The sequence below is a fragment of the Mirounga angustirostris genome, unplaced genomic scaffold (genome assembly GCF_029215605.1).
Source record: "Mirounga angustirostris isolate CCGP_5_RB_7025 unplaced genomic scaffold, mMirAng1.0.hap1 SCAF_11, whole genome shotgun sequence".
In the NCBI taxonomy this organism is placed as follows: Eukaryota; Metazoa; Chordata; class Mammalia; order Carnivora; family Phocidae; genus Mirounga; species Mirounga angustirostris.
Genome location: NW_026991719.1, coordinates 62,320,342 through 62,339,569, shown reverse-complemented (window position 1 = coordinate 62,339,569; position 19,228 = coordinate 62,320,342). Strand labels below are relative to the sequence as shown.

General features: G+C 38.7%; 1 protein-coding gene across 3 annotated transcripts in view; it reads right to left on the bottom strand.

Annotated features, from left to right (window-relative positions):
• The window catches only part of ATP7A (ATPase copper transporting alpha), a 43,935-nt gene that overhangs the window by 7,876 nt on the left and 16,831 nt on the right, over positions 1-19,228 (bottom strand). For 2 of the 3 annotated variants that reach the window (XM_064574285.1, XM_064574287.1), the window contains exons 9-13: positions 17,697-17,891; positions 15,968-16,150; positions 13,534-13,750; positions 8,365-8,511; positions 5,466-5,608 (exon numbers count right to left, since the gene is read on the bottom strand). In XM_064574285.1, the coding sequence (XP_064430355.1) occupies positions 5,466-5,608; positions 8,365-8,511; positions 13,534-13,750; positions 15,968-16,150; positions 17,697-17,891 (885 nt within the window). The remainder of the gene's footprint in view (positions 1-5,465; positions 5,609-8,364; positions 8,512-13,533; positions 13,751-15,967; positions 16,151-17,696; positions 17,892-19,228) is intronic. The other variant, XM_064574286.1, reaches the window with a different exon arrangement.

Genomic DNA, 19,228 nt, shown 5'->3' with positions numbered 1-19,228 from the left:
CAGATTCTCCACAGTTAGGTATAGAGAAGAAGCCATGTTGATTGAGGAAGGTGTGGAGGGGGAGATATGTGCTGGAGCCAGGTGGACTCCTGGGACAGTCTGTGGGAGGGAAGAGTGAGGTGGGCCTGGAGAGGGGAGAGGAACAGACCCTGACACTAAGTGCCCCAGGCACAGGGGCCTGCAGAGGGAAGGCAAGTCCCCACAGAGTTTGGCTTTGAGAACCAGAGGGGCCCGGCTTTGCAAGTTCTTACAATCAGTGGGGCTTCACACCTGGAACTTCACAAATCAGCTGGTTCAGCTCTGGGAGAGCCAGAGGGCAATAAGAAACTGAGTGTCCCCCCTGCAACGTAGACAGCACAACAAACAGCTTCTACAGCATAGTAGCAGCAGTTTGAAAAATGCCTGGGGTATACAGGAGGGAGATTTGTATACTAATCTCACAGCGTGTGCAGTAGGGGCAGGGATCTTTGGGAGTCTGCTCCAAGAACAAAAGAACTGGCAGGCAGCATTTCCCTCCCCTGCCCCCAGCCTAGATACCCCAACACCTGTGGTAACGAGCACAGTGCCAACTCTCTCCACGGAGATTGCCAACAGTGTGCCCTGCTGCCATGCAATTCTACAGATCCACCCCCTCTGACCCGGCCAGACTCAGCAGTTTTCCCTGGTGACTACAGGTCCCCTCCCATAGCAGGTCAGCGTAGACCCTGCTGGAACCCCATGCCCTGCCCACGCTTTCTCCCGTAGACCTGCCCCTCCAATTTGCCCTCGGCCGGAGCCCATCCAAAGTGGTGCCACAAGCCTGGCAGTGTGCAAGCAGTCCCAACAGGGGTCAGAACCACTCCAAAGTGGCTCCGGCCCCAAGCAGAGGGGAAGATAATCATAGACACAAGTCCAACTGGGGACCTAGCAGTGTGCTGGAGGTAGATATCGGGTCTGATGGCAGGCTCTACCCACCGAAGAAAGTTTCTCAGGGGACAACACGGGGAGAGCACCCTGTAGTTTGATGCTACCGCATCTCTGGCAAACACCTGATCTGACACAACTCATGCTCAAGGCGGCCCTCAGACTGGCCCACTAATGCCACAGGGACCAAATCTTGCCGCCAACAGGCAAAGAGAGACAGGGACGGAAGGCAGAGGCAGAGGGAGAGGGAGAAGCAGACTCCCTGCTGAGCAGAGAGCCCAGTGTGGGACTCGATCTCAAGACCCTGAGATCATGACCTGAGCTGAAGGCAGGCGCTTAACCGACTGCACGGAAGGCAAACGTGGCTCAGCCAAAATAGTCCAGTGCACACAACACACATAGGAGACACCAGTGAAGTGCCAGGATCTAGTGAACTGGGGACACTGCCCTGCAGGTACTAAAGGACCTCTTCTTCATAAGGACACCAGTTTCAAGAGCAGGAGATGTAGCTGACTTTTCTAACACATAGAATCAGACGAAGAAAGTTAGACAGAATAAGGAAACAGAGGAATATGTTCCAAATGAAAGAACAGGACAAAATCACAGCAAGAGAGCTAAATGAAATGAAAATAAGTAATATGCCTGATAGATAACTTAAAGTAATGGTCATAAGGATACTCACTGGACTTAAGAAAACAGTGGAGACTTCAGTGTGACTGTCAACAAAGAGACAGAAAACATAAAAAAGAAGCAAATGGAGATGAAGAACTCAATAGGTGAAATTAAAAATATCCTAGAGAGAATAAACAGGAGACTAGAGGACCCACAGCAAATATCCTCAATGGTGAAAAACAGATCTTTTCCCCTAAGGTTGGGAACAGAAAAAGGATGTCTACTCTCACCAGTTTTATTCAACATAGTACTGGATGTCCTAGCCACAGCAATCAGACAACAACAACAAAAAAATAAAAGGCATTTGGAGCGCCTGGGTGGCTCAGTCGGTGAAGCACCTGCCTTCAGCTCAGGTCATGATCTCAGGGTCCTGAGATCGAGCCCCGCATCAGGCTCTCTGCTCAGCAGGGAGTCTGCTTCTCCCTCTCCCTCTGCCTCTGCCCCCGACTCATGCTCTCTCTCTCTATCAAATAAATAAATAAATAATATTTTTTTAAAAAAAGAAATAAAAGGCATCCAAATTGGTGAGGAAGAAGTAAAACTTTCCCTATTTGAAGATGACATCATACTATATATAGAAAGGCCCAAAGACTTCACCAGAAAACTACTAGAACTGATGAAGGAATTCAGTAAAGTCGCAGGATACAAAATCAATATACAGAAATCCATTGCATTTCTAAATACTAATTATGAAGTAGCAGAAAGAGAAATTAAGAAAACAACAGCATTTATAATTACACCAAAAATAATGAAATATGTAGGAATAAGCTTAACCATAGAGGTGAAAGACCAGTACTCTGAAAACTATAAAACACTGATGAAAGCCATCGAAGATAACCAGACAAATGGGAAGATATTCCATGCTCATGGATTGGAAGAACAAATGTTAATATGTCTGTACAACCCAAAGCAATATAGAGATTTAATGCAATCTCTATCAACATACCAACAGCATTTTTCACAGAACTGGAACAAATAATCTTAACATTTGTATGGAACCACAAAACACTTTGAATAGCCAAAGCAATGTTGAAAAAGAACAAAACTGGAGGTATCACAATCCCAGATTTCAAGATATACTATAAAGCTTGTGGTAATCAAAACAGGATGGTACTGGTACAAAAACAGACACATAGATCAATGGAACAGAATAGAGAGTCCAGAAAAAAACCAGGATTATATGGTCAATTAATCTTTGAAAAAAGAGGAAAATATGCCATAGGAAAAAGTCTCCTCAACAAATGGTGTTAGAAAAACTGAACAGTTATGTACAAAAAAAATGAAGGTGGACCACTTTCTTACACCATAATAAAATAAATTCAAAATGGATTAAAGAATTAAATGTGAGACAGGAAACCATAAAACTAGCAGAGAACACAGGCAGTAATTTTTCTCACTTTGGCCATAGCAACATCTCTCTAGATAGGTCTGCTGAGGCAAGGGAAACAAACGCAAAAATAAACTATTGGGATAACATCAAAATAAAAAGCTTCTGCACAGCGAAGGAAACAATCAATAAAACTAAAAAGCAACCTACAGAATGGGAGAAGACATTTGCATATGACATATCTGATAAAGGGTTGGTATCCAAAATATATAAAGAACTTACCAAACTCAACACTCAAAAAACAAAAAATCCAGTCAAGAAATGGACAGAAGACATGAACAGACACTTCTCCAAAGAAGATATATAGGTTGGCCAACAGACACGTGAAAAGATGCTCAACATTATTCATCATGAGGGAAATGCAAATCAAAACCATAATGAGATATCACCTTACACCTGTCAGAATGGCTAAAATCAAAAACTCAAGAAACAGGTGCTAGCAAGGATGTGGAAAAAAGGGAACCCTCAGGCACTGTTGTGGGGAATGCAAACTGGTGCAGCCACTCTGGAAAACTGTATGGAGGTTCCTCAAAAGGCTAAAAATAGAACTACTGTTTGATCCAGTAATTCCAATACTGGGTATTCACACAAAGAATATGAAAACACTAATTCAAAAAGATATATGCACTGCTATGTTTATTGTAGCATTATTTACAATAGCCACGATATGGAAGCAGTCCAAGTGTCCACTGACAGATGAATGGATAAAGAATATGTAGTATATATATACAATGGAATATTACTCAATCATAAAAAAGAATGAAATCTTGCCATTTGCAACAACATGGATGGATCTAGAGGGTATAATGCTAATGAAATAAGTCAGTCAGAGAAAGACAAATACCATATGATTTCACTCATATGTGGAATTTAAGAAACAAAACAAATGAACAAGGGAAGACAGACAGACAAGCCAAAACCAGACTCTTTAACTATAGTTAGGTGGGAGGATGGATAAACTAGGTGAAGGGGATTAAGAGTACACTTATCATGATGAGCACTGAGTAATGTATAGGACTGTTGAATCACTATGTTGTACACCTGAGTCTAATCTAACACTGTATGTTAACTATACTGGAACTAAAATAAAAATTTTAAAAATAAATAAAAAATGAAAGCTCTGTGAAAACCACCCCCCAAAAAAGATGTATGTCCAAAGATTTATATCACTGCCTGTTTGTAACAAAATTTTCAAAACCACCTAAATACCCATCATTAGAGGAATGTTTAAGTAAATTATGATACATCCATACCATAGAATTCCATGTAGTAATGTTGAAAGGCTAAAATAACTTTGTATGTTCAGCTATGGACAAAGCTCCAAAGCAAACAGCTGGGGCATCTGGGTGGCTCAGTTGGTTAAGCATTTGCCTTCAGCTCAGATCATGATCCCAGGGTCCTGGGATCGAGTCCCGCATTGGGCTCCCTGCTTAATAGGGAGTGTGCTTCTCCCTCTGCCTCTGCCCTGCCCCCCTGCTCCTACTCTCTCTCTCAAATAAATAAAATCCTTTAAAAAATAAAATAAATAAAAAATAAAAAGCAAACTCCTGAATGAACAATCATTAGAAAAATGATGTAATTTATGTTGAAAATACCAGAACTATACATTTGCATATGAACACAAATGCCTACGAAAAATTGGGGATAGGACTGGACAGGGAGCTTGGGAAAAGGGTAACTTAAACTTTTTATTTTATATCCTTCTGCATTTTTTATAATGTACTCATATATTACTTGTGTTATTTAATAGAAGAAGGAGGAGGCATTCTGAAGTAGAAAAGACTAGTATGAGGGGCACCTGGGTGGCTCAGTCGTTAAGCGTCTGCCTTCGGCTCAGGTCATGATTCCTGGGTCTTGGGATTGAGTCCCACATCGGGCTCTCTGCTCCGCGGGAGGCCTGCTTCTCCCTCTCCCACTCCCCCCTGCTTGTGTTCCCTCTCTCGCTATCTCTCTCTCTGTCAAATAAATAAATAAAATCTTTAAAAAAAAAAAAAAAAGAAAAGAAAAGACTAGTATGAGAAAAGTTTTGTAGATAAGGCAAATGTGGGGGTCAGGAGCAGAAAAATATGTCAAACTGGTGCATTAGGCGATGGTTCCACCAGTGATGTTCAGGATGGACTAGAGAGGGAAGTGCCTGGAGCTTTTGCTGTAATTTAGGCAGGAGAGATTGGGCACCTGAGAGCCTGGCTTAGGCTGGCAGCACTGGTAAAGAATAGGAGCAACATTTCTAAGGAAGTATCAACAGAAACTAGTGTAGGGTGTCACTGAAGCATTTCATGAATTAAGTAAATGGTTTTTTTAGTTATAAGAGTAACACAAAGTCCAAACTCCTTCCAACATAGCACGCCAACTGTTCTTTAAAGAACCAGGTATCGATACTCCGTGATAAGGAAAATAATAGGTAATATGAATCTTTAGCACTTGAAAGCAAGAAGCAAAATGTATATGAGGAATTAGAAGTCACCACATACCCCCCACCCCAACCACTAAGTAAACCAATTACCTGAGAAGCAATAGATCGAGCTGTTTTACTGTTGTCTCCAGTCATTAGAACTACTTCTAAGCCCATAGATTTCAAAATGTGGACAGCCAATTCTGCTTCAGGCTTCACTGTGTCAGCGATGGCTATCAAGCCACACAGCTCATCTAATATAGGAGGTATCAGAAAATAAGAGAGTTTGGAATATGCTGAGAGCAGGAATAATACTCTAACTTAAAACTGGAGAAGGAAATTAATTTTGTTAAGCAAAGCTGTTCAGGGCTTAAGCTTAATTCAAAATGTCTCCAAGCCCACATAGGCTGTATTCCACAAAATCTGTGACAAACCTCCATATTGAGTTATGAAAATTTCAGAGTGAGGTAGGGGTTACTAATGAAAGTAGTAATTGGAAAGTTGAAAGAGAGATCTTATTGGATACTAAAAGACTCTTTTTTTTTCCTTTGAGAAGTATTGGTCAATAGTTCCAAACACTTTAGTTCATTTAAAGGCAAATGAAACTGAAAACTAATACCTTTTTTTCTTTTTAAGGTGAAGGGGGTGGATTGAGGCCAAACTGGCATTTATTTTTATTTTTATTTTTTAAAGATTTTTTTTTTTTTTTAATTTGACAGAGAGAGACACAGCGAGAGAGGGAACACAAGCAGGGGGAGTGGGAGAGGGAGAAGCAGGCTTCCCACCAAGCAGGGAGCCCAATGCGGGGCTCGATCCCAGGACTCTGGGATCGTGACCTGAGCCAAAGGCAGACGCTTAACGGCTGAGCCACCCAGGCGCCCCTGGCATTTATTTTTTTAATTTTTATTTTTTAATTTTTTTAAATTTAATTTTATTTTATTGTTATGTTAGTCCCCATACAGTACATCGTTAGTTTTTGATGTAGTGTTCCATGATTCATTGTTTTTGTATAACACCCAGTGCTCCATGCAATACATGCCCTACTTAATACCCACCACTGGGCTAACCCATCCCCACACCCCCGTCCCCTCTGAAACCCTCAGATTGTTTCTCGGAGTCCACGGTCTCTCATGGTTCGTCTCCCCCTCTGATTCCCCCCTTCATTTTTCCCTTCCTTCTCCTAATGTCCTCCATGCTATTCCTTATGTTCCACAAATAAGTGAAACCATATGATAATTGACTTTCTCTGCTTGACTTATTTCACTTAGCATAATCTCCTCCAGTCCCATCCATGTTGATGTAAAAGTTGGGTATTCATCCTTTCTGATGGCTGAGTAGTATTCCATTGTATATCTGGACCACATCTTTATCCATTTGTCTGCTGAAGGGCATCTTGGCTCTTTCCATGGTTTGGCTATTGCGGACATTGTTGCTATGAACATTGGGGTGCATATGGCCCTTCTTTTCACTACATCTGTGTCTTTGGGGTAAATACCCAGTAGTGCAATTGCTGGGTCAGAGGGTAGCTCTATTTTTAATTTTTTGAGGCACCTCCACACTGTTTTCCAAAGTGGCTGTACCAACTTGCATTCCCACCAACAGTGTAAGAGGGTTCCCCTTTCTCCACAACCTCTCCAACGTTTCTTGTCAATTTTTGAAAACTGGCATTTTATACTGGGGAAAGAAATCACTGCAAGTAGTTATTTTATTTTAAAAACAAGAGTAAGGGGCACCTGGGTGGCTCAGGCAGTTAAGCGCCTGCCTTCGGCTCAGGTCATGATCCCAGGGTCCTGGGATCAAGCCCCGCATCGGGCTCCCTGCTCGGCGGGAAGCCTGCTTCTCCCTCTCCTACTCCCCCTGCTGTGTTCCCTCTCTCGCTGTGTCTCTCTGTGTCAAATAAATAAATAAAATATTTTAATAATTAAAAAAAATTAAAAAATAAAAACAAAAGTAAATGGTATGTTCTGCTTCTTCCTGAACCTAAAAATGTCATAGTTAAGATACTGCCTTCATGCTTAGCAAGCATTATAAATGTTGACTAATTAATCTCACAGCTAGAAATTTACCCAAGAAATAATTTAACAAAAGAAAGCACCTAAAACCTCATAGATGTTTATCATAGTGTTATTTATAATAATGAAATATTAAGAATAGTTTAAATTTCCAACAAGGGAATTATTACCTTAGTTACAATATATAATAAATTATGCAGAATTAAAATTAGAAAATATTTATGAGTATAGCAAATAAAGGAATAAAGCAAAATATAATAGGTGTATAAGGGATTTTAAATTTTTATTCAACTTTATTGAGGTAAAATTTATATGCAGAATACACCCACTTAAAAAGAGTATATATACTAGTATTATAATTCTGTACATATATTATATTGTATATAGCATATATATACAAAAAAAACCAGAAATGGAATACATGCAATTAAAACTGACATTGAGTTAGGATGATGAGATTATAGATATTCTTTTATTTGTTATTACTTTAATGTTATGTTATTTTTAGGTTTTAAAAAAATCTTTGATTAGCTTTTTTATTTTGGGGGGAGAGGCAATCACTAAAAACAAAATTTTATTTATTTATTTTATTTATTTTTACTTTTTACTTTTTATTTATTTTTATTATTATTATGTTCAATTAGCCAGCATAGAGTACATCATTAGTTTTTGATGTAGTGTTCAACGATTCATTAGTTGCTTATAACACCGGGTGATGGGTATTAGGGAGAGCATGTGTGGTGATGAGCACTGGGTGTTATACGCAACTATTGATTAGCTTTTTTACAAAAACATAGGTTAGGGAGGAAAATAACAAAGCCAGGCAAATGCAAGAGAATTCTAAATTAATCAGTAACAATTAGGTATTGCTAACATTTTCACTTTGCATTCAGGCTGCTTTTCAAAAGCCCTCAAGTTCAGAAGTCTCTCAAAAATATACATAAAATAATTACTGAGATCACAACATTGAGTCACAGTGTACTTATGGAAAACCTTACCATCAACTGCCACCAATACAGCAGTCCGACCTTTTTTTTCATGTTCAGTCATGGAATCATCTACATCATTGTTAATAACAAGACCATTTCTAGTCATCCACTCCCGGTTACCAATGAGGACTTTGTACTGCTGGGCATTAAGAGCATCTGAAATAAAGTACAGAAAGAACATTTAGTGAGATCGTTTAATATTTATAACAACCCTGTGAGGTATGTTCTTCCTGTCTAACCTTACACAGTCACTATGTTGTATTTTTGGTAGACCACAGCCTACAACAGTGATTTCCAAATTTTCAAGGAACATACTTTGCTCTTCTATGCTTTTGGGCCTTTGCACATGTTGCTGTCTCCACCTGGAATGTCCTTACCCCTCCTCTCCAGTTATCAAACTCCATCATATTCTTCAAGAGCCAGTTCAAATGCTTCTTTCTTGGTGAAGCTTTCCCTTTGATCTTCCACACAAATGAATTAAATCCAAAATATTTATTGTGCATCAGTAGCTGATTGTAGTAGTAGTAGTTGGATGGAAACATACAACTATACTGATGTCTCATTTTATTTTTTATTTTTTTTTTATTTATTTAAGACAGAGAGAGACCAGGGGCGCCTGGGTGGCTCAGTTGGTTAAGTGACTGCCTTCGGCTCAGGTCATGATCCTGGAGTCCCAGGATCGAGTCCCGCATCGGGCTCCCTGCTTGGCAGGGAGTCTGCTTCTCCCTCTGACCCTCCTCCCTCTCATGCTCTCTGTGTCTCATTCTCTCTCTCTCAAATAAATAAATAAAATCTTAAAAAAAAAAAAAAAGACAGAGAGAGACTGAGAGTGAGCATGAGCAGGGGAGAGGGGCAGAAGCAGGTTCCCCACTGAGCAGGGAGCCCAACACGGGGCTCAATCCCAGGACCCTGGGATCATGACCTGAGCTGAAAGCAGCCGCTTAACTGACTGAGCGACCCAGGTGCCTCCACTGATGACTCATTTTAAACATGTGACCACTAACTTTACGCAAGTCCTTAGAGTTGTCTGGCAATTCTACACTTCCCCAGTCCATTCATTTTCCGTTCCTTCTAGAGGGCTATTTTGTACCTTCTCTTCTCCCACCCTCATCTATGGCCAGATGATGAATCTGCTTCCTACTTCAGAAAGAATTAAAAGCAATCAGAAGAGAACTTCAAGCTCTCACTGCCACAGCTAACCAGCTGCCTGTGCCTACGTACACACCAATCTAGCTTCTCTTCTATTCTAAACGGCCCCTGCTCCTATTTAAGACCAACCTCTCCACTTACGTACTAGACCCCCTTCCTTTGCTTATTCTAGAACATCTCTCCTACAATTCTCTCCTCTTTCTCCTGCATAATCACATTTTCTATCTCTGTTGCACATAGTCCTATCTTTAAAAACAAAACAAAACAAAACAAAAAAACCTCTCTTGATCTCACTTAACTCTTTACTACTGCCCCAAATTTCTGTTTCTATACACAGCAAAACTTCTTGGAAGTGTTGTCTCTATTGACTATCTCCAATTCATATCTTCCCAAATTCTTTTGTGAACCCACTCCAATAAAGCTTTTGTCTCTACTACTCCAAAGAGTTGTTCACACAGTATGCCAGTGACCTTTACTTTCATAAACCTAATGGCTAATTATTGTTCCTCATCTTACTTGCCTTATTAGCAGCATTTAACACAGTTGATCGCTCTCTCCTTCTTGAAATACTTTCTTTCCTTGGCTTCTAGGACACCAAATTCTTATGAGTTACCTCTTCACTTACCACTTCTTCTCAGTCTTCTTTGCTGATCTCCCTGATCTCTTAACTTATCGTATTGTAGGGCTCAATCCTTAAACCATTCCCCCCCCCCATCTACTCTCACTCCTTGGTGATCTTATCCAGTCTCATATCTTTAAATACAATCTATACCAGCTTTGTCCAACAAGATTTGGAAATGTTCTGTATCTGCGGTTTAATACAGTAGCCACTAGCAACATGTGGCTATAGAGCAGTGAAATGTGGCTAGTATGGCTGAAGGGCTGAACTTTAAATTAAATTTATTTTTTTTAAGTTTACTTATGTATTTCTTTTAAGTAATCTCTACACCCAACGTGGGGCTCAAACTCATGACCCCAAGATCAAGAGTCACATGCTCTTCCGACTGAGCCAGCCAGGTGCCCCTGAATTTTAAATTAAATTTAAATAATTTAAGTTTAAGTAGTCACATGTAATGAATGGCTATCATACTGGAAGGCCCAGATCTATAGGTGGACGACTACCAAATCTATGTCTCCAACCTACTCTGTTTCCTTGAACTGCAGACTTGTGCAGCCAACTGCCTACTTGTTATTTCCACTTATATGGCACTTGACTATCTAATAGGCACTCAAATTTAACATGTAAAAAACTGATCTCCTGATCAGTTCTCCTCAATATTGCCCTTCCAATGGTCTTCCCCATTCTACTTAAATGGTAACTTCATCCTCCTAAAATGTTTAGGCCACAAACCTTGGCATAATTCTTGACTCCTGTTTCTCCCATACCCCACATCCAATCTGTGAGAAAATTTGTCAGCCAGCTCTCCCTTCAAAACACATTCAGATTCTGACCACTTCTTATGATCTCTACTGCTACCACATTGGTCCAAACCATTCTTATCTTTCACCTGGATTATGGCAACAGCCTACTAACTCATCTCCCTGCTTCTGTCCTTCCCCCTATTGCTCCAAGAGTGTATTTTTATCACAGCAGCCAGGGTAATACTTATAAAACATTAAGTTGGATTCTGTCACTCCTATGCACAAAACTCTCCAATGGCTTCCCATCTCAAGGGTAAAAGCCAAAATTCTTTCAATGTCCTTACATAATCTAGTCCTGTACTACTCTCTAACCTTATCTCTTACCCCCTTCCCACTCATTTACTCTGCTCCAGGCACACTGTTCTCCTTGTTGTTCCTCAAACTAGGCTTGGGTACTTAACATCCCTCCTACCTGGAATGCTCTTGTCACAGATATTCACATAGCTTTCTCCCTCCCCCTTCTCAGGTTTTTGAACCTGAGGACTACCCTGATCATCCTATGTAAAATAGGACCCAATACTCACAGCATTCCCTATACCCCTCTACCCTTCTTTATTTTCCTCTACAGCACTATCTCCATCAGACATATTATATTTTCTTATCTCTTTGCTCACTGTTTTGTGTTCTCCCACCAGGAAAATAAGTTCCAAAAGATAGTGACTTTGTCTATTCTGCTGTTGATTCTTTAGGGTCTTGAACAGTGCTTAATAAAAGGTGTCAAATGAACAAAATTACTATGTGTCAGTGCTTGGTACTGGAAGTTCACAAATAATAAATTGTTGGTAGAATCAGGTAAATAAAGTATTATCATGCAGTGTACCTAGCACAAAAACACAGAGATTAAGTACAGTTATGATTTAAAAAGAAGAGCAAATATCTCTGCCTATACATGTCAGTCAGCAAAGGCTTCACTGAAGAGATATGTGAGCTGACTTTTGAAAAATGAAAATAAGTTCATGAGGTAGATGCCACTGTAGACAACATTACCCAGAGGAAACAGTGAATGAAATGATCTAATAAGCATGAAACAACACAATGTAAAAAGGAACTGTAAGTAGTTCCATATGAATGGAACACAGAGTACATGGAGGTCAGTGGAAAAAGACAAAATGGGTGATGTAGGCAGGCAGGAGACATATCATGGGGAACGGACCTGGAACAAAGTCTAGAGAGACTGGTCTTAAGTCCCACAGGAGACAGCCAGCAAGCCAGGATCCCTAACAGAATCGAACTGATAGGGTTTAGGATACAAGCAAACCTCCAAAACAAAAATTTTCTGAGGGGTGGGCATAACTTTTATCACATTCCTCCAAAGGTTCATGATTCAAAAATAAATTATAAACCACTATAATAAAAGGTACTAGTCAGACAGTTATATAATCATATTTGCAGGTTAGCAAAATCACTCAAGCACAAATGGGTAGGGAGGTGCTAGAACACTTAGGTGGGTATATTATGTTTTGGGGCAGATGGATAGACAAACCAGAAACTCAGAAAACAGGCCTTGGCTAGAGATGTGGATTTTGGAGTGCCAGTAGAAGCCTACAGATGGCAGAACAAGCAATAGACATGAAGGAAATTGTACAGAGAGTATATAAAATGAGAAAAAGACAAAGAACAAAACCCTGGGGATACCCAACATTTGAGAGCAGGAGAAAAGAGGAATCAGAGGAGGATTGGAAGCAACAGCCAGGTAGGTAAGAGGATAATTTAGAGAATGAATGGTCATGAAATTAAAAGAAAGAGCTTTAGGAAGGAAGAAATGGTCAACATTCTCAAATGCCTTGGGCATTTGAGGTCATGCAGGATGCAGACTGAGAAGAAACCACTGGAGTGAGTACTGAACAAGGTCATCAATGCACTTAGAAAAAACAGTTTCAGTAATATGGATGGGGCAGAAGCCAGGCTGTGTGGTGAATAAGTGAATTCAGCAAACCTAGACTACTCTTTCTAGAAGCTTAGATATAAAGGAAAAAAAGAGACAGGATACAGTCTAAAAGGGATTACAGTGATAGTGATGGAAGAAATGTTTGTATGTTTAGCAGAAGGAGCTAGTAAAGAGAGTGGGAAAATAAAGAAGCGAGGGGATGTAACAGAGTAAGGTCCCTGAAGAATCAAGAGAGGGTGGGATCTAGAGCAAAGATGATGGGATTCATTATGCAGGATGAGGGATACCTCTTCTCCTGAAAAAGGAATCATGCTTGGCAAAAAGTTGACAGACCAAATGTCTGAGAACCTTAATTTTCCATGTGAAAAATAAACCTGATAACTTGCTTAGGGAACAAGGGAGAAGGCCACGGTATCTCGTAAAAGATATAAAAGGTTTAGAGTAGCTGTGGTAAGAAATAAAAGAAAGATAGCTGAACTAATATGGAAGATCAGCTACGACTAGAATTCAGCACCCTATGGTAGAATCAAGGAGCAGCACAGTTGGGAAATGTTCTTGAGTAACTCAAGTGAAGTGACCAGAAGGCCTATGGTAAAATTATTTGACAGAATGAAACCATGATGCCAATTTTTGTTTCCTATCTAACAGTTCAGGATTATAAAGGTAGACATCTGTTAATATTTGTCCCATAATTGGTACTATGAAGAAAATTAGCTTACTTGAGAGCTGGGCATCAATAATCATGGAAGATGAAGTTGATGACTGTTCATTACTTGCACCAATTTGAACCAGGGATGCATTTTTAATATTATTTTCCTCTATCTTCCAGTTATTCTTATGTAGCAAGCCTTCAATATTGATGACTTTACAGCTAATACCACAGCCTGGCACAACCTGGAAATCTACGCAGGTACCCAAGGTTTCAGTGTCCAGCTCCTAACAAATAGAAACAGAAGGATTTCTTCTGCTGTTCTAACAATCCAAGGTCATCAACAGCACAATCAAGGATTACTGCTGGTTAATTCTAAATGTTTAGACACATGCTGCATGCCCGGTTAATTCTAAATGTTTAGAACAAAACATCAGAATTGTTTATTTTAATCGCACTCTCTAAAATTTATACCAAGTTTAGAGAAAGAAAACATGGAAGCTTTACCAGTATTCTCTGCCCTTTCCAGTAGAGAATTACAAGTTAAATATTTAATTCTACTGTCAAGTCAGATTTTCTATTCAGTACAGGGCAAAGGGTAACAAAGAACAGGGCCTTTAGTTACCAGAGTGCCTCTCTAGTATGATTCTGTGTCCTTAGTAAGCCAAAGAATTTTGGTGGCCATCATTGTTTCCTGGCTCTTTATATCTTCATCCTCTCTGTTGTTTGGTTTGGGTGTAAAGAAGCCAGGTCAATAAAATAGTAAATTGGTAAAAAGGAAAGAACACCAATGATAGGAATTGCCACATCATAACTGTAAAATTATGAGATAATTTACAAAGAACTTACACAAATCAGTGAAAAAAAAAGGTAAACAATCCTATGAAAAAAACAGGCAAAGGATACAAGCAGAAAAGTTACAGAAAAAGAAATTCAAATGGCCAATGAAAAGATGTTTAACCCAATTTATAATTATGGAAATGCAAAGCAAATCATCAATGAGTAAATATTTTTTTATTTATTAAATTGGAAAAAATAAAGTAAGAATGTGGGGAAATGAGCACTAATAACTTTTGGTGAAAGTATAAACTGGTACAACCCTTCACATGGGTATTGGTAATATTTGCTATGTGGGCATTGGTAATATTCATCAGAATTTAACTGCATGTATCCTTTGATCTAGCAATCGCATTGATAGGCATTTAACATAAATATAAACTTGCAAAAGCTGACAAGAACATTAACCGTACACTCTAAGAGACAAAAAAAAAAACAATCATACAGTAGAACACAATATAGCCATTAAATATAATGAGGCAGATCTATATGTCTTAATATGGAAAAATCATTCAATAAAATAAAAAAAAAAGGTACCAAAGATTGGTCACTGTGTGACCTTTCTACATGAAGTCTAAAACGTAATAAATGCATATATGTTCAGATATGTATTTAAAATAGTTAACAAATGCACACTTTTGGGACTATACTAAAAATGACTGAATTGTACAATTTATAATGAACTTTAGAGTATGTGAATTGTATCTCAGTAAAGCTGTTACAGTAGTCCTCCCTCCCCCATCCACGGTTTCACTTTCCTTGGTTTCAGTTACTCGTGGTCAACTGTGGTCTGGAAGCAGATGATCCTCTTTCTGACATAGTGTCAGAAGGTTGACTGTAGCCTAGCACCAAGTCACAATGCCTACATCATTCATCTCATTTCATCTCATCACACAGGCATTTTACCATCTCACATCATCACAAGAAGGGTGAGTACAGTACAATAAGGAATTTTGAGAGAGAGAGAAAGACCATAGTCACATAACTTTTATTACAGTATATTGTTATAATTATTCTATATTATTAATAGTTATTGTTGTTAATATCTTACTAATTTATAAATTAATTTGTAAATTAATTTACATTGATATTTAAATTAATTAATTTTAATAATATAATTTGTGATATTTTAAATTAGTATTAATAAAATATAACATACATTATAATCTCTTGACTAATTTATAAATTAAACTTTATCATAGGTATGTATGTATAGGAGAAAACATAGTATATATAGGGTTCAGTACTCTGCAGTTTCAAGCATCCACTTGGGTCTTGGAACATATCCCCTGCAGATAAGGAGAGACTACTGTATTTTAAAAGACTGCTAACAGATTAACACTTGTTAAACTCTAGAGAGAGGAATTATGAAAGGGGGCAGGGAATGAGGCTTTCCTTTTTCATTATGTAACTCTCTGTATGCATTACGTTTTAATTTTTTAGTCAACAGGGGTTATCCGTGTGATAAAATTATAGTTAATTTCTGCTTTCATCTTTATACTCTTCTGTATAAAGAAACTAACACATATTCTAAAATAAATTGAGAAAATACAAGTCTCCCGAGCCTCCTACCAACTATATATGTAAATCACAAACGCCAGTTTGGATTTGGTCTGTGTAATTCCTGTAGAGGACAACTACATTAATAAACAAAGGAAAAATTGTACCTGCTTGCAGTACTTGGTTATGGCTGCTCCTAGAGGGTGTTCACTGTTACTTTCAGCAGTTCCCACGATGGCCAGGATCTTACTGCGTGATATTCTGTTACTTTCCACTAGAACCTTTACTTGGTTCACTACTGGGGTTCCATGGGTAATGGTTCCAGTCTTATCAAACACCACTACCTTCACCTGTAAGAAAATTAAAATACACTGCACCTATATGACTTGATAGTCCTTAATACTACCTTTCCAAAAATAAGAAATAGGTTTACTTTGACAGATGAATATTTTGTTTCTTAATAAATTGACCTTTGACTTAATTGGAGTTGAACTGTCTTTGAGTGAGCAAAAGTAAGGGAGAATAAGGGAAAAGATACTCTAAGTTACATCTAATAGCCCTCCCTTGCAAATGTTCAACCATACTGTGAATATATGTTAAACAACTAGAGCTAATTGTTAATAGTTGACTGTTAATAAGTACTTAAGAATTGACTCTGCCTCAGGGAAAGAGAAAAGCTTTCAATACTAATGAATTCCAGAACTGTAGTGGAAATCTGGGCAGTAGGCATATGATTATAAGAGAAAGGTAAGTAATTAAGTTGAAGTGAGCACCAGATAAGCACTGGTTTGCTTTGACTTTATTGGGTCTAGATGAGAAGCTTGGCCTGAGAAGAGACAGCTCAGTGAACCCATGAGGGAAATTGAGCCCAGACAGGAAAAAGGAAGAATCTGGACTTAGAGAACACAGTCACCCCACAGTAAAATTGGAATACAAACCTTGAAAAATGAATAGCTTGAGGAACCAAGATGAAAAGAGATATAATAATGAAATACAAAGCATAATTCTGAACAAGAGAAAAAATAGCTATAAAGAGTACTATGGAAACAACTGAGGAAACTGGAATATGGACTCATGGTTAGATAACAGTATTACAGCAATGTCAATTTCTTGATTTTGATCTCTGTACTATGATTATGTAAGAGAATGTCCTTGTTCTTAGGAAAGGAACCTGATATCTGCAGTAAAGGATATACAGGAGTTCTTTATGCTGTTCTTTCAATTCTTAAGTTTGAAATTATATCAAAGTCAATAAAAAATTACTATAGCCACTAACAGCTTGTATTCACTGGTTATATGAGGTTCCAAATCTGTTCTAAGCTGTGTTCTGTGTTTACTACATGCATCTGTATATAGTTTATTATCCTCACAATAAGAACATATTAGAAGGAACATGGTTTTAGTTGAAGTCAAGTAGCCTTGATTGAAATTGTTTTGGAAATCCTAATATGAGAGAGATGAGGGATAAGATTATATTTTTGAAGTCATAGCTGCAAACTGTCAGCTAGTGGGAAAGGCAAAGAAACTGCAATGTTACTATAAGCACCATCTCACGGTGAAGAATACAAACATGGGGTCACATTTTTCCTGGGCAAATACCCCTTCTGTCTTCCTGACCTGAAGACATTTCTAATCTAAACTGGAAGAGGACTCCACTTTTTCCACATTAGGGTCTGCTCTGAGAAAGTAGGCCTGGAGTAGTTTTAGAGATCTTAGATAACTAAGACCAATCCAGAACGGAACCAAAATAACACCCTTCCTACCTCAACCCTCAGGATAGTCCCAGAAGAAGCTCGGCTTATGGACCATGTAGAAATAACTCTGGATTCTCTTTCTCAATAGGGGTGCTATTGCCAGTTTGGATGGGACAATTCTTAGTTCTGGGAACTATCTTACCTTATGAGCCATCTCCAATGGCTCGCCACCTTTGATTAGTATGCCATTTTGAGCGCCTACTCCTGTACCCACCATCACAGCAGTCGGAGTGGCTAGTCCCAGTGAACAGGGGCATGCAATGCACAGAACTGTGATAGAGGCTTGGAAAGCAAAGCGTATTATCGTTTCTGTTCGGGAGATACTTCTGTTATATCCCTTTAGGAGAAAGGCATGAATTTTGGTTATTGATCTAGAGCTGTATAAAACAAAAGGAACAAAGCTTAACTCTATTTAAATAAAACCACATTTTTCAAGTCACACATAATCCTACTTAGCTGCCAATGTATACAATTTGGTTACTAGTAAAAAAAAAACACCTTTTTTCTTCTTGTATGAATATAAGAAATTGCGACATTACTGGTAAACAAGTCATAGTCCTAAAATTAGGAATTCAATTTTGCGGATTCCAGAGTTACAAACTATGCAGTTCATCTAAAGAACATGAAAGTCAGCTTTTTACCTCTATATTGAGAATGAGTGCTTTTACTAGGGATTTTCAAAAATAGCTGCAAATATGGGACCTAATTCTCAGCAAATCTGATCCTGAAGAAAAAGAATTTTGAATCTCTGTATACTAGGACCATAAATCTGCCTTTCACACTATACTTTAAAGACAATGGAAAAATCACCCAGCATGCAAAGGAAGCTTACTCCTATTTCAGTAAAATTCTTTTGAACATAACAGTGTGAACTGAGTATATCAGGTAGTATACAGCTCTTAGTGACATTGAATATTTGCTGTGTGAGTAAATACAACCGACAGTATTAGGGGAAATCTCCTAAGCACTCCCTGAACTCATGAGAAAAATCCCTAAGGGATACACATTCCAAAATACTTCTCAGCAATCTTCTTGTTCAATGTGTAATTAGCCAATGTGAATCACTTAAAAAAATTTTTAGGGGTGCCTGGGTGGCTCAGTCGGTTAAGCAGCTGCCTTCGGCTCAGGTCATGATCCCAGGGTCCTGGGATCGAGCCCCGCATCGGGCTCTCTGTTCAGTGGGGAGCCTGCTTCTCCCTCTCCCTCTGCCTGCTGCTCCCCCTGCTTGTGCTCTCTCTATCTTTTAAAAAGTTTTTATATTATACTAATGACCATATATCATGAAGTAGATACATAGTTTTTTGATTCTACCTGTTCTATTTTTTTTTTTACATTCAGAATTTTTATTTCAAAACAAAGAACCACAGTAACATTATAACAGAAAAATCCACTTGGAAACATTCACAATCTGGTCACTGAGAAATGGGAAAACTTCCACACTGCATTACTGCCAACCCACTGTTTTTGAGGACCCAGAAGCACAGGTGCAATTAGAAGAAGTCACCTGTTCCAACAAAGTCCCATTCCATAGCTCTGTGAGTTTTTATCCCAAGGCTCAACAACCAGAGGGAACCATGAGAACTGGTAACTAAAATACTGTCATAGGCAAGGGTTTGGCTAAAGGGCCAGGAATGTGTAAGCACAAAGGAGAGAAAGGGAGATCAAGCAACATAT